The sequence below is a fragment of the Cricetulus griseus genome, chromosome 7 (assembly GCF_003668045.3).
Source record: "Cricetulus griseus strain 17A/GY chromosome 7, alternate assembly CriGri-PICRH-1.0, whole genome shotgun sequence".
NCBI classification, from domain to species: domain Eukaryota; kingdom Metazoa; phylum Chordata; class Mammalia; order Rodentia; family Cricetidae; genus Cricetulus; species Cricetulus griseus.
In genome coordinates this window covers 132,337,692-132,359,748 of record NC_048600.1, presented here as the reverse complement: position 1 = coordinate 132,359,748, position 22,057 = coordinate 132,337,692, and the positions used below count along the sequence as shown (strand labels likewise).

At 47.8% G+C, this 22,057-nt stretch overlaps 1 protein-coding gene across 4 annotated transcripts in view; it reads right to left on the bottom strand.

Moving 5' to 3' along the window:
- Window positions 1-22,057, bottom strand: part of Rptor (regulatory associated protein of MTOR complex 1) — a 258,920-nt gene that overhangs the window by 42,401 nt on the left and 194,462 nt on the right. For all 4 annotated transcript variants that reach the window (XM_027425469.2, XM_027425467.2, XM_027425470.2 and 1 more), the window contains 2 exons: window positions 18,505-18,588; window positions 16,782-16,892 (listed from right to left, as the gene is read on the bottom strand). In XM_027425469.2, coding sequence (XP_027281270.1) covers window positions 16,782-16,892; window positions 18,505-18,588 — 195 coding nt within the window. The remainder of the gene's footprint in view (window positions 1-16,781; window positions 16,893-18,504; window positions 18,589-22,057) is intronic.

The window sequence follows — 22,057 nt, the reverse complement described above, 5'->3', positions numbered from 1 at the left end:
AAGGAAGTGAGGTGAGCAGCGACATCCATCCTGCTCTGCTCCCAAACTGCAACATGACAGCTGTCTTAGCCTCACGGTTCAGCTGCCATGACTACCTGACCACCACAGACAGTGCCTTTGAACTTGAGCCCAGATAAATCCTTCCTCCTCTAAGTTGTCTCTGTCAAGTATTTCATCACAGCAGTAAAGAAAGCACCAAATGCAAATTCTGTTATGGCTGGGGGCAGCGGTGGGACTGTGTGTAGCACATACAGGACAGGAGAAAAGCGCTGAAGGGGAAGGGAAGGGCGGGGCGCACAGATGGAGATGCAGAAAGGCAGGACCACTCAGTCAGCACACAGGAGCCTACAGCTGGACCAGAGCTGAGGTCATGTGTGTGCAGGTGGTACAAAAGCTCAGCAGGGGGGGAACTGCGATGAGCAAGGCCTCAGCTCTGACGCTGGTTGACTGGGGGATTATTTGAAAGCTCTGGGTCTTCATGGTGACGTGATCCAGCCTCAGACATTCAGGAGCTGAGGACAATGTGTGGGAGTTTCCAGGAGGAAGAAAGGGTAGAGGGGATGGCTTAAGGTCAGGTTCTCCATCCTTTCAGTGAGGCCCCCACTAAGTTTAGAACTCCATGCTTGAGTGAAGCCAGACAAAAAGAGTCCTGAGACCCATGAATGAAGGGCACTGTAATCTGCAGAGAGAGAGAGAGAGAGAGAGAGGTACTACCTTCTCATCAGCTCCAAAAATCTCTGTTGTAGGCTCAGAAACTCAGACTGGGACTTAAGAACTGAGGGTGAGAATGTGGAGTGTCACACTCTGCTTTAGGACCTTCCTGACTTTCCAGAGTAGCCCTGGTCCTGAGCCCTTCTCAGAGGCAGGAGGCCACGCACATGCGCTCTGCTGGGCGCTCGGTGGGAACAGTCTGCATGACCCTCCCTTTGTCAGGGGTCCAGAAGAATTCCTCTCGGTGGTATCCAGTTCATCAGGCGGACACTGGCCTGGCTCTGTAAGGTGCAATTAGACAAGATGGAGGTGGCTGGCTTAGCTGCAGGCTTTTGACCCCAGCTTTTGCTCATCAAGCCACACACACTTCACAGACTTTCTGGCTTTAATAGATACAGTTACCAAACAAGCTGGAAGCCTTGACCTGTCATCCTTATAAAGACCTGGCCCCAGGGGCCAGGAGACTGCCCATGTGTTCAGCAGCAGCAGCAGCAGCAGCAGCAGCAGCAGCAGCAGCGGCGGTGGCGGCGTAGTTTAGGGAGCAAAGACACCTTTCTTTGTTTTCAAATCAGAGCTCTGACAAGTCAAATCAAAGCCCACACGTTTACAGGAAACTCTTAAGCACAGCTCATCTGAGAGTAATAAACTGTCATTAATTCATATCCTACTAATTCTGACTTCGAGCCTCCAAGTCAGGAGATCTGAAAGGATCACTTTAATAAGCCTTCAAAAGCAGAGTCTGGCGATTATGAGGCATATATTAAAAGATTTCTGTTTTGATAAGCTTGTCACGCCACTGCAGAGCGGCAGTGATGGCTGCTCTTCGCACGTCTGCCTTCACTGCCAGTGTGCACAGGTGTCTTGTGTATATTGGTTTCCACTGCATGCAGGGTGCCCCTCCCCCAGCAGCTCCACTTGCTAAGGGTGAGTTGCAATTTTTTTAACCTGCTTTCTCTTCGTGAGTCCTAGGCCAGCAGCCTCACTGAGATGGAAAGAAAGCAAGGCTACAGCCTAGCAGGACAGGAAAGCCACTGACGGCTCACCCTCTGTGGAGGGTGTGGGGGCTCTACTCATGCTGCACTCTGGAAGCCAAGACTCTACTAAGCAGTGCCCTCCCCACATCAGAGCAGTGATGACATATTGAGGCCAGAGTAAGAACAGGCGGAGAAGGGAAAGCAGGAGAGCGAGGTCTTCTGGGACGGCTTCTGCCACAATGCAACTCACTGGGACCCCTGCACGTCTATGTCTCAGGGTTTCAGGGGACACACAGAGGAAAGGAAGGTGGGGAGACAGCAAAGGTGAAGAAGCTGCTGGTCTGACTGCACAGCCACAACTGCAGTTTACAAAGAGCACTGCTAAGGGAGCATGTCCCAGACGAGCTGTGCCAGCGAGATGATCTGCTAAAGGACATCTTGGGGAGAGACCTGAATTTGCTCTCCTTATTTCAGAAGACCACAGAGTACAGCAAGTGAACTTAAGATAACAGTACCATGTCTGACAGGGGAGGTACAGGGCAGCACAGAGCGACCCGTGAGAGTCCGTCTATGAATGCACAGCCCTGTGCCTTCCAGTGTGAGCACAGAGAACGCTAGGGATGCTGGAGGTGACTCAGCCAGAATGCAGTTTCTTCCTGGTCATGAGAAACAGGCATATGACATTTGGAAGGGAATATGTTTCCAGCAAGAGAAAATTGCTGTGGTGTGCAGCCTTGGTGGGTGATTAGCACAGTACAAGGAAGCTGCAGGTAATGTGGAAACAGGAGGAAGTGAGAGGCCCAGGAGCAGGAGGAAATGGGGTGCTGAACACCTTGAGGGGAGCACCGACAGAACTCGGGGATGGAGGATCACAGTGGGGATTTCACGGTTCTTCAGGCTGCAGCAGAGCATCAAGCAGGAGACCTGAGCCATGCAGTCCCCACAGCTGAAACCCCAGCACAGCTGCTTCCCCACAGGCCTAGTGATGTTGTTGTCACTTTCCAAACGGGGATTATTACTAAATATTGGGAAACCTGTTAGCTATACTGTTAGACGAACCTTTGTGTAGGCAAAGGGACCATGATGCTGTGCCTGGCATGGATGTGAGAGGCACTGTGTCCCTTCCTCTGCACGTTTGTATTTGCACCCCCATCATAAAATCCATTAAGGTTGAAAACCAAAATTCTATGAATAGATACAGCCAATGAAGGCTCCCCTGCCACTGTGTGCGTCCAGTCTTCTGTTTCTCGATGCATTTTCGTTACTGACACTTAGCCAATTTCCCTAAACTGTTGTGCCAAGATGCCTCAGTCTTTTTTTCTTTATAAAATTTTTATTGCTACATGACCCAGGCCGGACAAGGAAAACTACCGAGCTATGGGAAGGGACAAGGGTGCTCCCTGAAGCCTCTGCCAGCAGGGTGTAAAACTCTGAATGGCTCCCAGCATCTGCTGTTCAGGCTGTCACACTAGGCAATATCCTTGTTACATTCGTAGGGATGCTAAAATGGCAACAGGTCCTGCTGGAGGCTAAGCATCCTATGGACTTCTTTCCTAGTTGGAAACCCCCAGTGTTCTAGGAGCCTCACAAGAAACCCCACTTATAAGCAAAGCTCCATCTTAACCCTCTGCAACCTTGTGACCTATCTTGTCTTTATCTTGTCAGAGTACAACCCTATCCAGGTCACCTCTGGAGTGAACCATCTCACTTATCAAAAGTGAAACAAAGACGCAGAGGCTTCTTAGCAACCTTCTGAGTTGTAACTTGGCTACTGTTAAGACACAGGAAGAATTTGGAGAAGCCCTCAAACATGTTCTCGGGTGATTCCTTGAATGCCTTTCTTCCCACTAAACTGGTGCTTAAATATACATGAAACTGTCTATTTAAAAAAGTCCCAGCTGTTTCACACTGGTCCATCCTGAAACCCCCTTCTGTGGCAAAGTCAACGACCTGGCTTTACAGGAGTGGAGGCCCCCAAGGGCTCCACTCTTAAGCTGATTCCCGTGCACCCATAGGTGTAGTGTGTTGATCTGGTCCTATCACCTCCCTTTTCTCATGGAGGGCTCCTTGCTCTTTTTACAGCTCCTGACAATACCCCTGCCAGCACCCTTAGTACTGTGGACTTAACCAGCCTCCTGTGGATGCCTGGACTTCCTAGCTGAGCCATCTCTTGTTAAACAATGCTACAAACAATGCACTTCTAGTATGTTTATTTCCTGTGTTGGCTTGCAGAACTATAGTGTAAATTCCCAAGGCATACTGCAAGATCAAAGGTAGTGTCTTGTTCTGAAGCCTATACTACTTGGTGCATTTCACAGTACAGCATCTTGTGAGATGCTTCAACTCTGGGCCTATTTGACAAGCAAAAAAGGTTACTGTACAAGCAACCTCACACTGTCAACAACCGTTTGCACCAACTTTTCTTTTTTAAAGATTTGTTTTATGTCTGGGTCATGCCTCATGCATGTCTGGGCACCACATATGTGCAGTACTTGAGAAAGCCAGAAGAGGGTGTCAGATCCCCAGGAAATTGAGTTACAGGTGGCTGTGAGCTGCTGCGTGATGCCAAGAACTGAACCCAGAGCCTCTGTAAGAACAAGTGGTCATATCCACTGAGCCACCTCTTCAGCCCCTGGATCAATCAGCCTGTCAGCCAGCTGCTGCCGCTTTCAGTCTAACCACTTGCCTATGGAACTGTTGGTAATTTTTTGCTTCTAGAAGCCCTTTATGCATGAGGGAACATATTCTTTTACCTGTGGCATAGTTTGGAATACTTCTCTATTAAAATTTATTTGTATTCAAGTAAGTTTCTTTCCAAAGACATCTAAATTTGGAATTGTAGTTTAAAAAGTTCAATCACTCCAGGCTAAGACACAACCTGCCTGGCTTCTCTTCCAATGCTTCTCTGGGTTTGTTTTTTTATTAAAGAATCTATCTCTTTAACCTGAATCCTATTGTTCAAGGTGTGGAAATTAATCTCTTGTCACTCAGCTTTCTGTCACTATGATAAAATACCTTAAACACTCAATTTAACAGGAAGAAAGCCTTGTTTTAAAAAAAGGAAGGAAGGTATGCTTATTCTAAGTGATGGTTTAGGTCTCGGGCTGCCTTTGGGTCTGTGGTGAGGCTGTACATCAGGGAAGGGAATACATGGTGGAAGAAGCTGCTCACCTGACAGCAGCAAGGAAACAGAGAGACAAGGGATGGAGGCTCCACTCTGCCCTTCAAAGATACACCTGCGATGATCTACAAGCTCCCAGCAGTCCTGCCTCTTAGTCTCAAACCACTTTCTACTCGCTCCAGTCTTTCCTAGCAGCTTCCGGGAGTCACTCAAGATCCAAACTACAGCAGCCTCCGGGCTGTTCTACCATCGCAGGTGAAGACTGCAAACCCGAGAGGCTCCCACTCTCATTCATGGAATTCCTTGTGTAGTCCACTTGTGTAGTCCCACGTGTCTGTCTGCAGCTGGTCCAGCCCTCTCTCATGGTAATAGAAGTGTTCTGGTAACTGTGGTGTTTGGGAGGACAGGGTCTCTCTCACTCTTCTTCCTATCCAGGGCTTCCTGCCTCTTCTTACTTATCTCTCCACAGGAAGCACAGAATGTTTGTCTACTCCAGAAAAAAAGCCCTTTGGTAATTTTACTGGGATTATATTAAAGTTATAAATTAACTGAGAGAACACTGACGTGTTTATGACATGGAATCCTTCTGTAAGAGAGCAGGGTATGTTTTTATTTGCTGAACTTGATTTTGTGTCTCTCAGGAATGTTTTAAGGTGTTGTTTGTGGCAGCTTTTCCCATCTCAGGTTAGATTATTCCTGGATTTATGGCCCTACCACACACAGGCTGCTGTTTCCTGTCTAATCCTCTAACGGTTGCTACTTTGGCTTCTGTATATTAAGACTTCTACCTCACTAAGTTATTTTATTAGCATTAACAGACCCTTTGGGCTCCCCAGACAAACTCACACCGCCACACACAGAACTGAGGCTGGAATGTACTTGAATGACTTCTGTTATGTGGATCTTACACTGGACCCACCAGGTCCTGCACTGTCCCCAAGGGTCCCACAGAACTATGTGATAGGTCTTCCTCCACACCTACTGCTGAGACCAAGATCTTTCTTCTTCTTCTTTTTTTTTTTTTCTGTGAAGACAGAATCTCACTATGAAGTCCTGGCTGGCCTGGAACTTGCTATGTAGACAAGGTTGGCCTTGAACTCAGATCCCCCTCCTTCTGCCTTTTGAGTACTGGGATTAAAGGCATGCCTAGTTTCAATATAATAATGCTAATAGTAACAACAACAATAAACAACAGCGTGCACACATACTGCCCTCTGAGCTATCCCACCAGCCCTGAGATGGAGGTTCTTCACAGCTGGCACCAGCAACTGACGACGCCCAGAGGTGGTGACCGAGCCCTGTTGAAGGACACTCACCTTGTCCTTCTCTTCCCAGCATGCTGTTCCCGTCCCCAAGCCACCTCTGCACCCCTGTGACTCCTGTTTGCTGCTACTCAGCCTCCCCTATGGTCCTCCCAGGCTCTGCCCTCCAGTCCAGACCAGAAAAGCTCCCTTCTATGCAGACTCTGACAGAAAGCATGGTGTGGGTTCGCCATTTGTACTTCCCACTGTCTTGGCTACACTCACAGTACAGGTGCTCCATGTCACGGTTAGTTATGAGCCCTGAGGGGACACACGCTGACCACTGGGGGCTTGTGACGTGTGCTGCTGATGTGTACCTGTGCTGGGGAGAAACATCACCACATAGATCATGTGCTCCAGCCATAACTGCTGCTGAAAAGGTGCCTTCATATGGCCTTCTATTTTACCACACAGTATGGCAACACTCAGAACCCATTCAGCCAGACTGGCTTGCACAAAACAAAGCTTTCTGCAAACAAGGGTCCCTAACACTTCTCTTCCCTTCACTGGTTTGTCTGAAGACTACAACCCATTCTTGAATCAAAACAGACCCTCAAAGGAATGAAATTACATGAATATGAGGTGCTGGCAGAGAGAGGGGAGGAGGAAACATTTGTTGAGCTTTTCTGTGAGTATATTCCTAATTGTCCACAAGCTGTGACTGTGAAGTCATCGACATCAAGGGTAACATGTCTTAACTCTGCCCAGCATGAAGGCACCTTCTTAGGGACATGGCTTCCTCATGGTGAAGGGAGATTAGAAAAACTCAGAAGTATTAAAACTACATCACCCCAAACACAGAGACTTGTAAAAGAAGCCAGGCGGTTTGAATGAAACATGTCCCCTATAGGCTCATCTCATGAGTCTGAACACTTGGTGCTGTTTGGGGGGGGGGGGATTAGAACCTTTAGGGGGTGGAATCTTGGAGATGGCTTTAGAGTTTATAGCCTTGCCCACTTCCAGTTGTCTCCAATTCTGGCCTTCTCTGCCACGCCCCCTCCCAACGGAGGGGGCGTCAGAATAAGCTCTTTTTCCATAAGTCACTGGTGTTTAATCACAGCAATTGAAAAGTAACTAATACAAAGTCTAAATAAATAGTGAAAATAAAATCCCTCCATACCCACACATGAAAAAAAACCCACATTCAGACCAACAAACAAAATGGAAGTGAATAAAGAAACAAAGCAATGTTTGTAGCAAAGCCTGGCATATCACCAAACTGCTTTTGTGAGCACAGCAAAGCTGGGACTGGGGGTGTGGTGACTCTGAAGGCAGAAGCCTGCTAGCACTAACAGCAAGGCTTCCATGCATGGGAAGGGCACTCATCTGTCTTCCACCCCAAGCCTGTCACTATGAGTCCCCAGAAAAGCATGTAGCAAAACCAGGCAGGAGCTGTGCAGACTGGAGTGGCACTCCTCATCCTGCCATGGTCATCAAGAGGTGAGGAGGGCTGAAGGAGAGATAGGGTAGGGTGTGGAGGGGTTGAACTCTCCCCCCAAGGAATCCCCTCATGGGGTTTGGACAGAGACGCCCTGAAGTGAGATGGGTATCTGGTGCATTTGTGGAGGAAGCTGGGGTGGGGCTCAGGGGACAGAATCCACTATCATCTCAGGGTTCCATAAAATCCAGGGCCATCCCCCAGAGCAAAGCTTAACAGACAGGACACACAGGTGTCTGGACACAGGACGGGCTCAGGTGGAGCCTGTCTGCATTCTCCCCGGGGCAGCCCTGAAGTGGGGCAGCAGAACCAGTGTGGACACTCCACAGTGCCACAACTTGAGACACAAGGCAGCAAGTGGCAGGGAGACAGCTGACCCTTGAACTCTCTTTCAACAGAGCTTTGTGTAAGTGAGGAGGGGAAATGTGGAGAAAGGGAGCCCCTGATCAAATTTCCTTAAAGAAAATCAGTTTGCAGAGGAAATAACAGACACTTGGAGACTGCAAAGGACACATAGGTCAAGGGGCTGAAAAAAGGAAACCTCCACCTCTTTTCTGGCTGTCTTTTTCCATGGAAGCTTTTCCTGAGGGTTGGGCAGTGTGGACACAGGGTAAACCTCTGTGTATGCCTGACTTTGGATTATCCCATCAATACCAACTCAGAGTGCTTCCCCACATTCCTTAACATCATGCCCTGGATGTTCCCCAATGGTACTATAAATAAAACTTTATTAACTATGATTTGGAGGGTCTGCCTGGATTGCACATTAATTCTGTCTATTGAAAAAAATTTCAATTAGCTGGAAGCCAGCTTACACCAGCCCTTAATTAACTGCCTCCTCCCTTATTCTTGTTAATTAGTACAGACAGATGATAACAACAACTTGGGGGACTTATTAAAATCAAGCAGGCATGTCTTCTCTTACACATGGATCTTAGCTTCAGATTTTTAGGATTCTGTGTTTAATCTGGAGTGTCAGGAAACTAGAAAGTACCCACAAGATGGGGAGGGAAGAAGCCCTTGCGGGGTGAGTGGGGTGCGGGGACAGAAGAGCACATATGGCATTAAGAGCATGGGAACCCTGGCTAACTCTAACCCTAACACAGACCTCTGGCTTCTGCACACATGTGCACTCCCAACAGGAATATTTTTACTGGCTAACTCTAACCCTAACACTGACCTCTGGCTTCTGCACACATGTGCACTTCCAAAAGGAATATTTTTAGTGAAAAGGACATTTTCCCCCAACTCAGTTATTTTTTCAGTGACAGTACTATGCTCATACACAGTTATGTGTTATGGCCTCTGGTTTAGTGTAAATTCCAGGGCAGTGTTAAGTCACCTTGCAGCATCTGTCTGAAGCAAAGCCCACCTTTTGTTTGTTTGAAAATTGAGGAGGAAACAGTACAGATTGCTGTATGTCCAAAATCCAAATCTTTAGCCACACTACTGGAGGTACACGATGCACGAGACATGGCATAGACTTACAGCTCAGAACCCAAACCCAGGGCACAGGCATGCTGTGAGGCCATCACCACCATCAAGGCTGAATCTAGCTTCTTGCTGGTTCATGTCCCTTGTAAATCCCATCCCTCCCTCATCTGCCCCCAAGTAGCCACTGATCAAAAGACAAGCACATGCCTTCTGCCATTGTAAGCACACGGAGCCACCCATACACAGCTCTATTAGCAGTGTCTTTCATGTGATGTGGTTATGTTGGGGTGAGCCTCTGGTTTTTTTTTTTTATTTTTATAATCTATGATTAGCATGTATCTCTGCTAGTGTCCATTTAGACTACTTCCAATGTCAAACTATTAAAACAATGAGAGCTATTAGATCTGGATGTGCTGGCTGCTCCTGTAGTCCCAGTACCTGAGAGGCTGAGGACTGCCATACACCTCGAGGGCAGCCCCAGCCCCTAAGACAGTGCTACAATACAAGTCTTTGTGTGACAAAGGGGAACTCAGAGTGGAGCTGTGGGACAAGATCCCTGGAACCAACATGACAGAGAAAGGTAACTGAAGCCTGCAAGAAAATGTTTTGTTCTATGCAGACACGACTGGCCAGCAGCAGACAGAAGACACACCTACCCCCTGAGGACTGTCCGTGAAGTCACTCTGTGGCCGTGTGAAAACTCGGCAGCTGCCTCTCTCTCTCACGCACTTTTCTACAAGGTTTATGACTCCGAGCTCCACACTTGGGCACATGGATGTCCAACTGTCCCAAACGCCCAATGGTTGAGAAGACAACCTGCTCTCCACCAGCCTGTCTCTGAGCCTTTGTTGAACACCAATTCTCTCCTCTCTGTGGGAGTGGACTTGCCAGCTTTATCCTACCCGTCAGTCCACTTTGATGCCATGTGAAGTTTCAGTACGTGGATTTAGAGCAAGTCTTGAAGTTTATAGAAATATAGAAACTTTGTTCTATTTCAAGGTTGTTTTGGTCATTGTGGGTCCTTTGCCCATTTCTATATGGATTTTGGAAGCAGGGTCTTGGGCACAGACTGTCTTCTGTTGACTTAGGTGTTTCTTAATCCCTTGTCACTACCATTTGTAGTGTTTGATGAGTATATCTTTTATTATCTTCTGTCAGAATTTAGCTGTTACTTCATATGTTATGACACCTTTATTTTAATTTCAATTTCTAATTGTTGATTAATAACATTAAGACATAAATTGAATTTTCTGTATATTAATCTTATAAGCAACAGACTTAGTGATATTTTATAAATTCTGCAGAAGTTTAAAAATAGACTCAATCAGATTATCACACACTGTTTGAATAAAGACAGTAATACCTTCCCCGGTTCCACCCTGTGGTTTTCTTTCTTCCTGAGAATTTCCAGTGCAAAAAAACGAAGGCAAGAAGTGAGAGTGGGTGCCCTGGTCCTACTTCTGAACTCAGCACTGGTCTTTCCTTATGATGGGTCACAGTGGCTGTAAATTTCTTGCAGTTGGGGCTTGTCAGTCAAGACGGTTTCCCTCTATTGCTAGTTTTTATTCTTCTCTCCTTTATTGTTTTATCTATTAAATTTTTTTTTTTGAGACAGGGTTTTTCTATGTATCCCTAGCTGACCTGGAACTCAAGAGGCTGTCTGGCCTCTGTCTCCAGCATGCTGGGATTAAAGGCATGCACCTCCACAGCCTAGGTAAACTTTTTAAAATTTAAATGCTTATCTGTCTATGTGTGCTTGTGCCCTTGGAGGCCAGAAGAGGGCATCACATCCTCCAGAGCTGGAGTTATAATTGCTAGGGAGCCAGCACCTGGTATAGGTGCTGGGAACCCACTCAAAGTTTCCCCTGAGAATTCAGAGTACAAATGTGACTTTCTTCTTTTGTTGATATGGTCAGCCCGTTAACTTTTAATTGCTATCTCAGTTCCTTTCCTGTTGCTGATGAAACATCACAGTCAGGAGCACAGAGAGTGCATGCATGTGTGCTTACACTCTGCTCACAGTCCCTATTCTTACACAACACAGGACCCAACCCCAGAGAACGGTTCTGCACAGATGGGCTGTGCTGTTCACATCAATTAATGTAATGGAGATAGTCCCTCATAGACATGCCCACAGGCCAGCCTGACTTAGACAGCCCCTCACTGAGACTTTCTTCCTCACTGACTCCAGACCAGAGGTTCTCAACCTTCCTAACACGGCCTTTACTGCAGTTCCATAAAATTATTTTTGATGCTACTAGATAACTGCACCTTGGTACCATTCTGAATAAAATGTAAATATCTGATATGCAGGGTGCAGGAAATGGCACCCCAAATTGTCACAAGTTGACAATTTAAACTCACCCTCATTGTGAAATACCTTTACAATCCTGAAGAAAACCTACCAGGCCATGGTGTATTATTTATTTATATCACAGGAAGGGAGAGAGAGGGAGGGAGGGAGGGAGGGAGGAAGGGAGGGAGGGAGGGAGGGAGGGGAGAGAGAGGGAGGGAGGGAAGTGTATGTGCACGACAGTAAATGTGGGAGGCAGGTGTCTTTCTGGACACTCTACTTTTTTTGTTTTTTTTTTTTAAAGATGGCCCCTCATTGAGCCTGGAACTCATTAACTGGCTGGACTAGTTGGGCAGAGAGCTCCCATTTACTTGTCTCTGCCCCTCAATGCTGAAAACTACAGATGCACTTAGCTTTTATGTGGGGGCTGGGGATCAAATTCATGTCCCCACACCTTCATGGCAAGCCCTTTAGCAATATGCTGGGGCCTGCATATTGGTGTTTCTTTGAAACTTTCTACTTAGGATTTTTGTTATCTACAATTCTCTCGTGTTGTGTTTGGGTACCAGAGTGTTACTTATCTCATGAAGCAATACAGAGAGGGGTGTGCTGTTACCCATATGCCTCTTCCTTAATGTTTAGAAGAATTCTCCATGGAAACCATCTGGACTTGTAGTGTTCTCTAATAGATATAAAGCTACCAAGATCATCTGTTTCTTCTTCAATAAGTCTTCCATGTCAGTCAGTAACAAGCCTGTCTGTCGAGGTCGTTCACAATATTTACCTCCCATCCTTTTAGAACCATCAGTGGTATCGCCTGCGGCTCCACAGTCTAGACCCTTCTTTCTGTGCGTCCTTCCCAGTCTGGGTGACGGCTCCTCAATTTTACCCGTGTGACTGAGTGGCCCCGGCTTCTTCCCAGCCTCTTCTGTCTCCATGCGCCTCCCTCCTATGCTTCTCTTTTACCAGCACCCCAGGTGGACACAGAGACCAGGAGCTGAGTCTCCCTTCCTAACACATGCAGTCAGGGACTCCCAGCATTGTTTAGCTGTGTTCCAAAGATTATTCAGTTTTCACTTGACGAAAAAAATTTTTTTAAAAGAATTCTTCTTTTTGAGGGTAGCCTGGGCTAACTAGTGAGACTCAGCATCAAAAAACAAACCAAAAACCTCCTTCCTTGAAAAGCTTATTAAAATTATATTTCATATTTTAATATAAAGGTTCACAAAGTTGTAATTACATGCATATTATGCTAAATTATACATGTATTTGTAATACTTTGTGTAAATGTGTTATTTAAAATTATATACGTATGTGGGAGGCCAGAAGTGTGTGTGCAATCCCTCGGAGCTGGAGTTACAGGTGGTTTGAGCTACTTGACATGGGTGCTGGGAACTAAGAACTTGGTCTTTTTGAAGAGCAGCCATCTATTCAGCTTCAAACCCATCTTAAGGGCTTGATGACTCCTGCGCTTAGCTTGGGTCCTCCAAGACTCTCAAGCAGAGTGGTACACAGTAGTGTTCCTGAGATACTAGGGAGACAAGAACCTGACGGGCCTTTAGCAGAGTCTAGCCTGAGCAGGCATTACCCTTCTCAGACCTCTAAAGCATGCCAGAGCACTGACAACAGGCTTGTCTATATGCAGAGGAGACCGTATCTGTAGAATGCCATGAGTTATAGGCCATAAGTTACCTTATGTGTAGACTGCTGTATGTTATAGACCATAGGTCCCCTCATCTGTAGACTGTTATGTACTAATGTCCCATAGGTCCCCTCATCTGCAGACTGTTATGTACTAAAGGCCCACAGGTCACCTCATCTGTAGAATGCTATGTATGAACTATGGACCCTCACAGTGGCAAACTTGAATTACCTGGGGTGCTTTGAGTTTGACAGGGAGCATGTACCACTTGAGCAGGGAGGCAATTAGATGGCAAGGCCAGATGTGAGGAGGGGAGGGGTGGCTGCTTAAGCCTACATGGAATTTTTGTCTCTGGGAGTTATGGGCAAGGTCATTAAAAGAAGGAAAGATAAGGAAATGAGGCTCAGTTTCAACCGGACACATTTCACAATGTCCCTCAGCAAGATGACTGCTACTAAACAAACAGGTGCAAAAACTGGTTAGGAAATTAACTCACAAGATGGCCTCTGGCACCTGCAGACATTTACAGGAGCACTGCAGGCAAGGGCATTTCCAGCTAAGCACTGGTATCACAAGGTCTTCAGCATGTTGCAACTGTGAGTCAAGGCTGTGTCTACTCAAGACTGCTGCAGCACAGCGGAAGCAGCCTGTGTGTCCAGGAGTGAGCAGGGACTGAGATGAGTGTAGCTGAAACACCACTCTCGGCTCACTGGAACAAGGTGGCTAACTGTAAGGTCAGTGACCATGTCATGGAAGCACTGCCTGCCTTCAGATCTGACTCCTCCCAAGACTTCAAACATAGGTGTAGTTATCTTTAGGGACAAAAATACTGAAAAAATAACAAACTCAAAACTTAACCATGATAACCAACTGGTTCACATGTGTTCATGCAGCACTGGCTACCAGTGCCAAACTCCATGTCTCATGCACAGTCACAGAGCCATGCCCTGTGATCATTTCTGCCTTTGTTCCTTTGCCCCAGCTTTGCTCCATGACAGACTCCCAGGAGCCTTTCCATGTTGACATCACTACTGCCAATTCCAAACATGCTGATACAGAGGAAGACGATTACAGGGTAGAAGAGAAGCCATGTAAAAGTGAGCTCCTGAGAAAAGCTTATGTAACTTGGCCCTTCAGTAAATTGGAATAAAGGTAAAATAGAAATGATAAAAAAAAAGTATGGGCTCTGTGAGTCACAAAAGCAAGCTTCCAGTTTATCAAGAACGTACTTCAGTGCCACAGGTAAGACAAACATGATGCTGAGGGACCCCATTTCACCGGAAGTCACAAAAGTGCTTTCCAGGTCACGGTTGCTGGAGGTGGACACCCAGGGGAGTGAGACAGGGTGCTCAAACAAATGGCAGCAGACGCTGTCCATGAACGCTTGTCCAGGAAGATGAGCATCAGGGCCAGCACAGTGCCCAGCAGAGTCTCAAGTTGAGCGTGGGGGTACTGAGCAGGTGCCCAGGGTTAGAAAGTTAGAAAAGTCTGGGCTGAAGGAGTGAAGGGAGAAAGGGACTGTGTGGAGTGGCATGCTGGCAGGACAGACAGATAGTGGGTACAGTGTGGGATGTGGCACTTACAGTCTCCAAGCCAGTTGGTGGCTGGGGAAAAGGGGACCAAAGAATATGGCTGAACAAGGTCCAGGGTAGAGGGAAGACCATGGACAGCCTCAGTGGAGCCTCCCAGGGCACAGTGACAAGAACAAGGAGGAGCCGAGGTTCCCCCTGGGGAGAGGCAGGGGATGTGGCTCAGTTGGTAGCGTGCTTGCCTAGCACACATGAAACCCTGGGTTCTACTGCCATCACTGCACACACCTATAATCCTAGCACCTGGGAGACCAGTGTAGGGTCAGGAGTTCAAGGTCATCCTCAAAGGAAGAACAGCCGGTAACATTGCCAAACCTGCAGGGCCTTGTCTTCCTGCCTTGGCAACAGATCCAGACCCGGCCTCAGATGTCACTCTCTGGTTGTCACAAGCTGGAGCGATGACCCACTCACTCCTGTGCCGTCTTTTCTGAGCTGCAAAGGTCTTCCTACACAATCCATGTGTAGTTGTACACATGAACACACCTTACCAATAGGGTAGAAACAGGCTTGCTCCTTCTAGAGCAGTGTTCTCAGCCTTGCTAACACTGACGCTTTAACACAGTTCCTCACGTGGCGGTGACCCCCAAGTACAAGATCACTTTTGTTGCTACTTCATAACTGTGATTTTGCTCCTGTTGTGAATCATAACGCAAATTTCCAATAGTCTTAGATGAAGCCTGTGAAAGGGTCATCCAATACCTCCACAGGTGTCCCAACCCACAGATCTGTTTCAGACTGTCTCAAAAGCAAGTAGATAAGCCAAATTGATGACTGCTGACACCTCTTTACTTCCTTCCTCGCCGGCCAGCCCCTCGAGCTGCCTGAACACATACCGGTGCCATTTCCTCCCCATGGTCCCTGCCAAGCCGGTTCCAACCTATCTGGTAATCACAGCGAGCCCCTTCTGGAGTGCAGACAACGCAGACTTCCCAGTCATCTACAGCCCTGTCGAGGGGGAGATTCATCTTTGATGGCAACTCATCTGGAACCTCCTCTGTGTTTGCCTCCACGCTCTCTCTGCCTGGGTACCCTAGACCTGTTCCACATCTGCACCCAAGGGTCTCATAGGCTATAGCCACCAGCGGGGACAGATCTTGATCATCAGGGCAGCTCATCTCATGCTCCAGTTCTATTACTGGGTGAACTAGTGGGGTTGAATGAGATGCTGCCTCTCCTGGCTGCTGGTGGAGCCAGGAATGGGGTCTCCTCACAGCTTGAACCCGCACTCACCTCAAACTTTCTCCCTCAGGGAGGACCTTTTTCCTATGAGTTACTTCACACTAGACCTGCTTCACAAATGAGCTTAGTTTTTACAGCTCTATGCCCCATAGCCTGTGAAACACAGCTCAAGGCTTCATCCGTTGCCCTCCTCACAGTTCTCTGGACCTTTCTACTGTCCCTTGCTTGCTTGAAGTGTCAGCCTCTAGCCCTTGGTCACATACAGCTCTCCTCAGAGTAACAAGCTGACCGTTCACTTCATGTCACGCTCATGGTCAGTGATCCTGCTCCTAGAAGGTGTGACTCTGGCCCCACAGCGTTTTTTGTTTTGTTTTTTAAGCTGTTTGTGTCTGTGAACCCTAAGGGTAGTGAGCCTTCTGAGGTCAAGGACAGGGACAGCTAATCTCTTTGCCACCTACAGACCTTAGCACAAAGTTCTGGGTATAGGTCCCAGGAGATGTAAGGGGTTATGGATGACACAACAGGAAAGTGCTGGGGCTAGGAAGTCACCTGTAAAGAAGGGATCATTAGTGGTCCATCCAGGGCTATAGGTAGGATGGGTACAGACAGGACACGTGTGGGCTGGGCTCTGGGGCCAGTGCTAGCATGTTTGGAAACAGGGAAAGGAGGGTGTGGCAGGAAAGAGCTATGGTGGGGAGGCAGGCTGGGCCCAGTGCCACTTGCTGCCACTGTCAGAAACACAGAGAAGGGCCTCAAGAATGGTCAGGGTATGGTCAAGAGTGCAGGTGCCAGGGACACACAGAAGACAAACAGGAGATCTGGCATCTGGTAGAGACTAGGGCTGGTTTTGGTCACCAGAGGTAGATGCTGGGGGAGAGTTTCACTCGGTCCCTTATAAGAGACACCACAGCCTGCAGGAGAGAGGGAGGGAGGGAGGGAGGGAATGAGGGATGAGAGCCACAGCCTGCAGGCATACAATTCTGGAAACACAGGAATGGCAGCCCCACCTAACACCTGGGGGATCAGTGTCAGGTGGGGTGCGGTAGCTTAGAGTCCACAGGCAGAGTCCCACCCTTGGGGATGAATGGAGCCTACTCACACTGTCCACAGCGAGGATTTTGGCCCAGATGAAGACAAGGAGTGGCCGCAGCTCTCGGGCTGAGCTCTGGAGCAGCTTCAACACGTAGGGGAAGATGCCCACGGACAGGGCCTGGAGGTGAAAGACAGTGTCAGCACAGCCCAGGGATCCCAATCCACTGAGGCTGACTTGTTCCCTTCATACCTCAGCTGCACACATCCCTGGCCCTTGCTCCACAGGACCAAGCTGGAGACACTAATGCTGGGCTCTTCTGTCTAACTTTAGATTTCTCTCCTCCCCCTCAAATACTGTTCTTCCTATTTTTAGGCTTTCCCCCCTCCTCCTTCAATGCTAGCCTGCAACTGATTGCTCTTGGTTGACAATATCTAATTAATAAAACCTGAAGATTGCTAACCTGCTTATCCTATAGCACTCTGCAGCAGACCTCATGTAGGTAATTTTACTGTGTGTCACTTATAATGAACAGCTACTGCTTATAATTACAATTTTTTTTGTTTGTTTTTTTTGTTTTTCGAGACAGGGTTTCTCTGTGGCTTTGGAGGCTGCCCTGGAACTAGCTCTTGTAGACCAGGGTGGTCTCGAACTCACAGGGATCTGCCTGCCTCTGCCTCCCAAGTGCTGGGATTAAAGGTGTGTGCCACCAACGGCCAGCACATTATAATATTTTATAATGTAAAATAACCTATTCATATGAAATGTATAATTGTTCCCCAAGTATTGTTTTAAACTTCATTTAATTTATTGCAAATGTGTGTGTGTGTGTGTCTGTGTTATGTATACACACACACACACACACACACACACACACACACACACTCATGCATACATTTGTATGTTGAAACACTTATGTGTGCACAGGAAGACAAATGGAGGTTGACTTGGGGTGGTTTCCTCTACCACCTCACCTGGTAGATCAGCCACCAGTGATTTCTAGGGACCCATCCACCTGCCTCTGCCTCCCCCACTGCTGGAGTTGCAGGTGCAGGCAATTGTACCAGCTTTTACGTGGGTGCTGTGGATCTGAACTCAGGCCCTCAGGCTTGCTCACAGGCACTTTACCCACTGAGCCAACATCTTTGTTTGTTTGTTTGTTTTTGTTTTTTCGAGACAGGATTTCTGTATAGATTCGGAGCCTGTCCTGGAACTCGCTCTGTAGACCAGACTGGTTTCTAACTCATAGGGATCCGCCTGCCTCTGCCTCCCGAGTGCTGGGATTAAAGGTGTGCACCACCAACGCCCTGCCTGAGCCATCTTTTTAGCTCTAAACCTTTACTTGCAAGAAGAGCCCAATAAACTCTCCACACTGCAGATGGTCGAAGGCTCTAACGTTCCTTTAGTCTGCAGGTTCCCCCAGCTCTCTTTGGTTTCCTTATGACTTATTCATTGGAAACATGGATTGCTGCTTGGTTCTCCTGTTTTGTAGAATGAGGAACCAGAAGAATGGTTCAGAGCTAGGCCTACATCATGGTGCAGACAGTATGAGGATGTGGACTTCCTGGGAGGAAAGAGGCCGTGGAAGGTATGTGCCCAGCTGCCTGTGGCTCCTGGCTTTTGGAAAGTCTAACAATGACATGGACCAATGACAAAAACCCCAATGCACCAGGCAGGAAGGAGCTCACCCTAGCTCACATGACTTTGGCTAGTTCTAGTTTGCAGTTCATAGACTACCTCACTGAGTTTAATCTCGGCCTCCCTTCCCCCAGGTAAGGCAGAAGGCACGCACCAAGCTCACCGCCCAGGGACCCAAGTCCAAAAAGCGTCCCAACAAGTCCAAGGCCCTCAGCCGGTGCACCTGGCTTAGCAGCACCTGGAAAGACAAGAAAGATATTGAAGGACAACAAAATGACACTGCTGCCACCTGGCTAAGAGAGCTCCAGTGTGGGCCGGCAGCCCGGGGCGGGTCCTCATGTCCAGTGGTTCTTCTTTCTAGCTCGGATGCTGCCTGTGTAAGCTCAAGCCTCAGACAGGATGGACAAACGAACATCCCACTGTATCCATCAGGACCAGCACTCTATGGACACGTTTGCCTAGATGGATCTAAACCAGCTTTTACACATTCTATTCCTACGCCCCATCCCGAGACACGCACAGCAGCTCCTCTCCCAATGGCAGCACAGTATGTCCTCTGTATAAAGGTCCAGTTTGTTGAAACAAGTCCCCAATGCTAGATATCACAATGCAGTGAGAAATACCCTAATCTGCGCATCTTTGCACATTTAAACATTTTTTTCTCCTGAGGATAAATCTGCAAAGTAAAATTATAGGTTGCAACATCTACATGACATTACCACGGTGCCCTAGGCTAACTACCTCAGGCCCTAGGCTAACTACCTCAGTCTTCTAACAAGAGGCATGACCACGGCACTCACTGGGACATTACTGGGTAAAATACCCGACATCTCTTGGCTCTGATTTATTAATACTCAGTACAAGGTCAAAACAATCCTTAGGAACAAAATCAGGTAATAGTGACTGCTGATGGGCAACACTGTTCACTATCATTTTATGTGGAAATAAGCATCATCAATGAAGACTATGGAAACAATGTAAACACTATGTGGTCTCCCCTCCCCCCAAATAGCATGTTTCCTGTTTCTTTTATTGATTTATACCTTTAAAAAGCTGAGGTCCAAAAGGAATTAAAATTATTTTAAGAATATAGGCTGGCTTTTTTAGGGTGTGTATTGGCACTTCAAAAAATTAGAAAGTGTGTGTGTGTGTGGTAGGAAACTGAAGATTTGGCTTGGCAGTCAAGAGTATCAGCTGCTCTTGCAGAGGACCTGGGTTCATTTCCAAGAAACTACATAGTGGTTCACGGCCATCTACAAGTCCAGTTCCAGAAGATCTGCTGTCTTCTTCTGGCCTCTGTGGGCAGTGCACATGCTGCACAGACACATCCAGGCAAAACAGCCAGGTACATAAAATAAGTAAATCTCTTAAAAATCGAAACATAACAACCAAGACCCAAACTCCTGCTTCACACTGTCACAGACACAGGAAAGCACAAATGGCAGCGACTGCCGTTTGGTTCTGGGTTCCTGTCATTTGTGGCAAGTGGGTCTACAGAGCAGATGTGACATGAAACAGGGTCTTACCCATGTTCGCTTCATGGTGTACAAACATTGCTCAGCCTTTTTGCTTGAGACATGAAGAGAAACTGGGGCTCTGGGGGTGGGGGTGGGGCAAGGACCTCCCCCTAGCAGAACTCAGGAACCTCCGAGGGCAGCCACAAAAGAGAGTAACTTTGGCCTGTGAACTCATTATTGCCTTTCTTGCTTGACGATGACTTCCTTTCTTCTTCCATCTGGGATTCCTCTGCCCACCGACCCTTGAGGAGGGGATGGTGGTTGTGGAGGGTCCCAGGCAGAGACACACAAAAACAGAAAGGCCCCATGCTTTGGGACTGCTTTCTGAAACCCGACGGTGGCTATAGAGATCAGTCTTGACATTCTCTCCTTTCTGTTGATCTCACTTTTAAAAGGCAGAAAAGATGCTGTGGCTGTGTGGGAGAGGCCGGGTCCACGTTACTGTTTATCGGGGCTGCGATTCAACAGCCTGACTGAACCTCGCAGTGCTCCTACACACACACCATCAGCTAACGCCTCTCCGTTAATGGGCAGAAAAATTCACTCTGGCTTATGGGAGTGGCAGGCACCCGAAGAGATGCTTTCTCCCTTCCTAATGTCTCCAGCTCTGTCAAGGTGCTGGAGGATAATTGTGAAAAGCCAGTTCTGGCTTTTGCAATAATAATGGATTCCAGGACAAAGCAAGGAAAGTAACCAAGAGTGAGGCCAGGGTGGGCTTCATGGAACTGGAACCCCTTTGCACCCACTAGCCTTTATCTTTTTTGTCTTTTCCTTTCCTAGCTTTGTTCATTAGGGCTCACCCTTGGGGCAGGCTGGGCCTGGTGGGGGAGACAGAGCCTTGCGTGTGGTGAGGACCTGCTGCTTACATTTCCCTGAAAAATCACATGGAAAGTGGCTCATGTTCTCTTTGCAGCTATTTCTCCACATTTTGGCATCAGGTAGGCTCTAGAGTTCTTCCCTTTCCCCGAGAGATTGTGTGTTGTAAGTGGAACATGAAAAATAAAGCGATAAAAGCCATTTACAGAAGGACTGCTTGCCAGACCCCGAAGAACTGGACTAACATGCCTGGCACTGCAGCCCTGCTGTGGGGAGGACCAATTTTACTTTGCTGTGCCGAGACAGTTAAGAGGCAGGTTGGAGAGAGAGCTGCCTGGTGACCCAGGTGACCGGAGAGGAGCCCCCAGTGCTGCTGCCATTTCCTGGAGTCACATGGGCATCTCAGCTCTCCAGGCTTTGTCCTGCTACTGTTACTGTTGCTGTTGTTACTTTGGAAACATTTGACATAGCTTATCCTCACTTTGCAATCCCAGGACAGTCTAACAACTAATGTAGACATATGCAAGAGAGCAGTGATAATGTCAGAAAAGAAGTAACAACAGCATTGCCTCCCTTTTGACCCAAGTCCTCCTTTAAAGGTTTCCACGGCAGCAGGAGCCTGCCATTGCTACCATTTCACATCCCACACGCTCTTCGTTCTTGCCTCTCTCCTGCTGGCTGGGATCCCTGGGGCTCTAGATGGGGAGAAACCCGAGTTCTGGGGTAGGTGAATGACCTAGCGGCTGTGAGGGAGGCTCTGGGCAGGAAGGGCCCACTGTGTTCTATCCGGAGAGATATTTGAGCTGCAGTTGCCCTGAGCGCTCGGCCCAGAGAAGATGGATGGTCATCCATCACGATGTGGCTCCCAGCCCTAACGAGCAAGTACAAGCCCTTCTCGGAAGAGAGCAGGACCCATGTCCTAGCCAGGTGGAAATCAGATCCATGGCCCGTTTCACAGCGGGAAGTAACTTGATAAGTGCTCTAGAGAGTGATGGCCCTATCACTGGCCCTCGGCAAGTTCTGTCCTTCTCATTTGGAGTGCAGCCTGTCCTCTGTTCCTACAGGGATGTGGGATGGCTTCCTACCCTTCCAAGTTTCCCCTCGCATGATTTCCACAGCTTCTGACATAGCTGTCCCCACCCCCCACCCCCCACCCCCGCTTGATAAATGCTATTTTCTGGTTTCTACAGTAATTGGGCAAGTCCTCAGTGCCCAATCTGGCTTTTCTTACTCACAACCCAGCTCACCAGTTTCTCCCACAAACATACATTTAATAAAACACAAACTTGGTGACCTGTTATCTACCCACCCGTGAGGACAAATCCACTATTCACATTTCTATCCCATGCCATTTTAGTAACCAAAAGTCAGCAG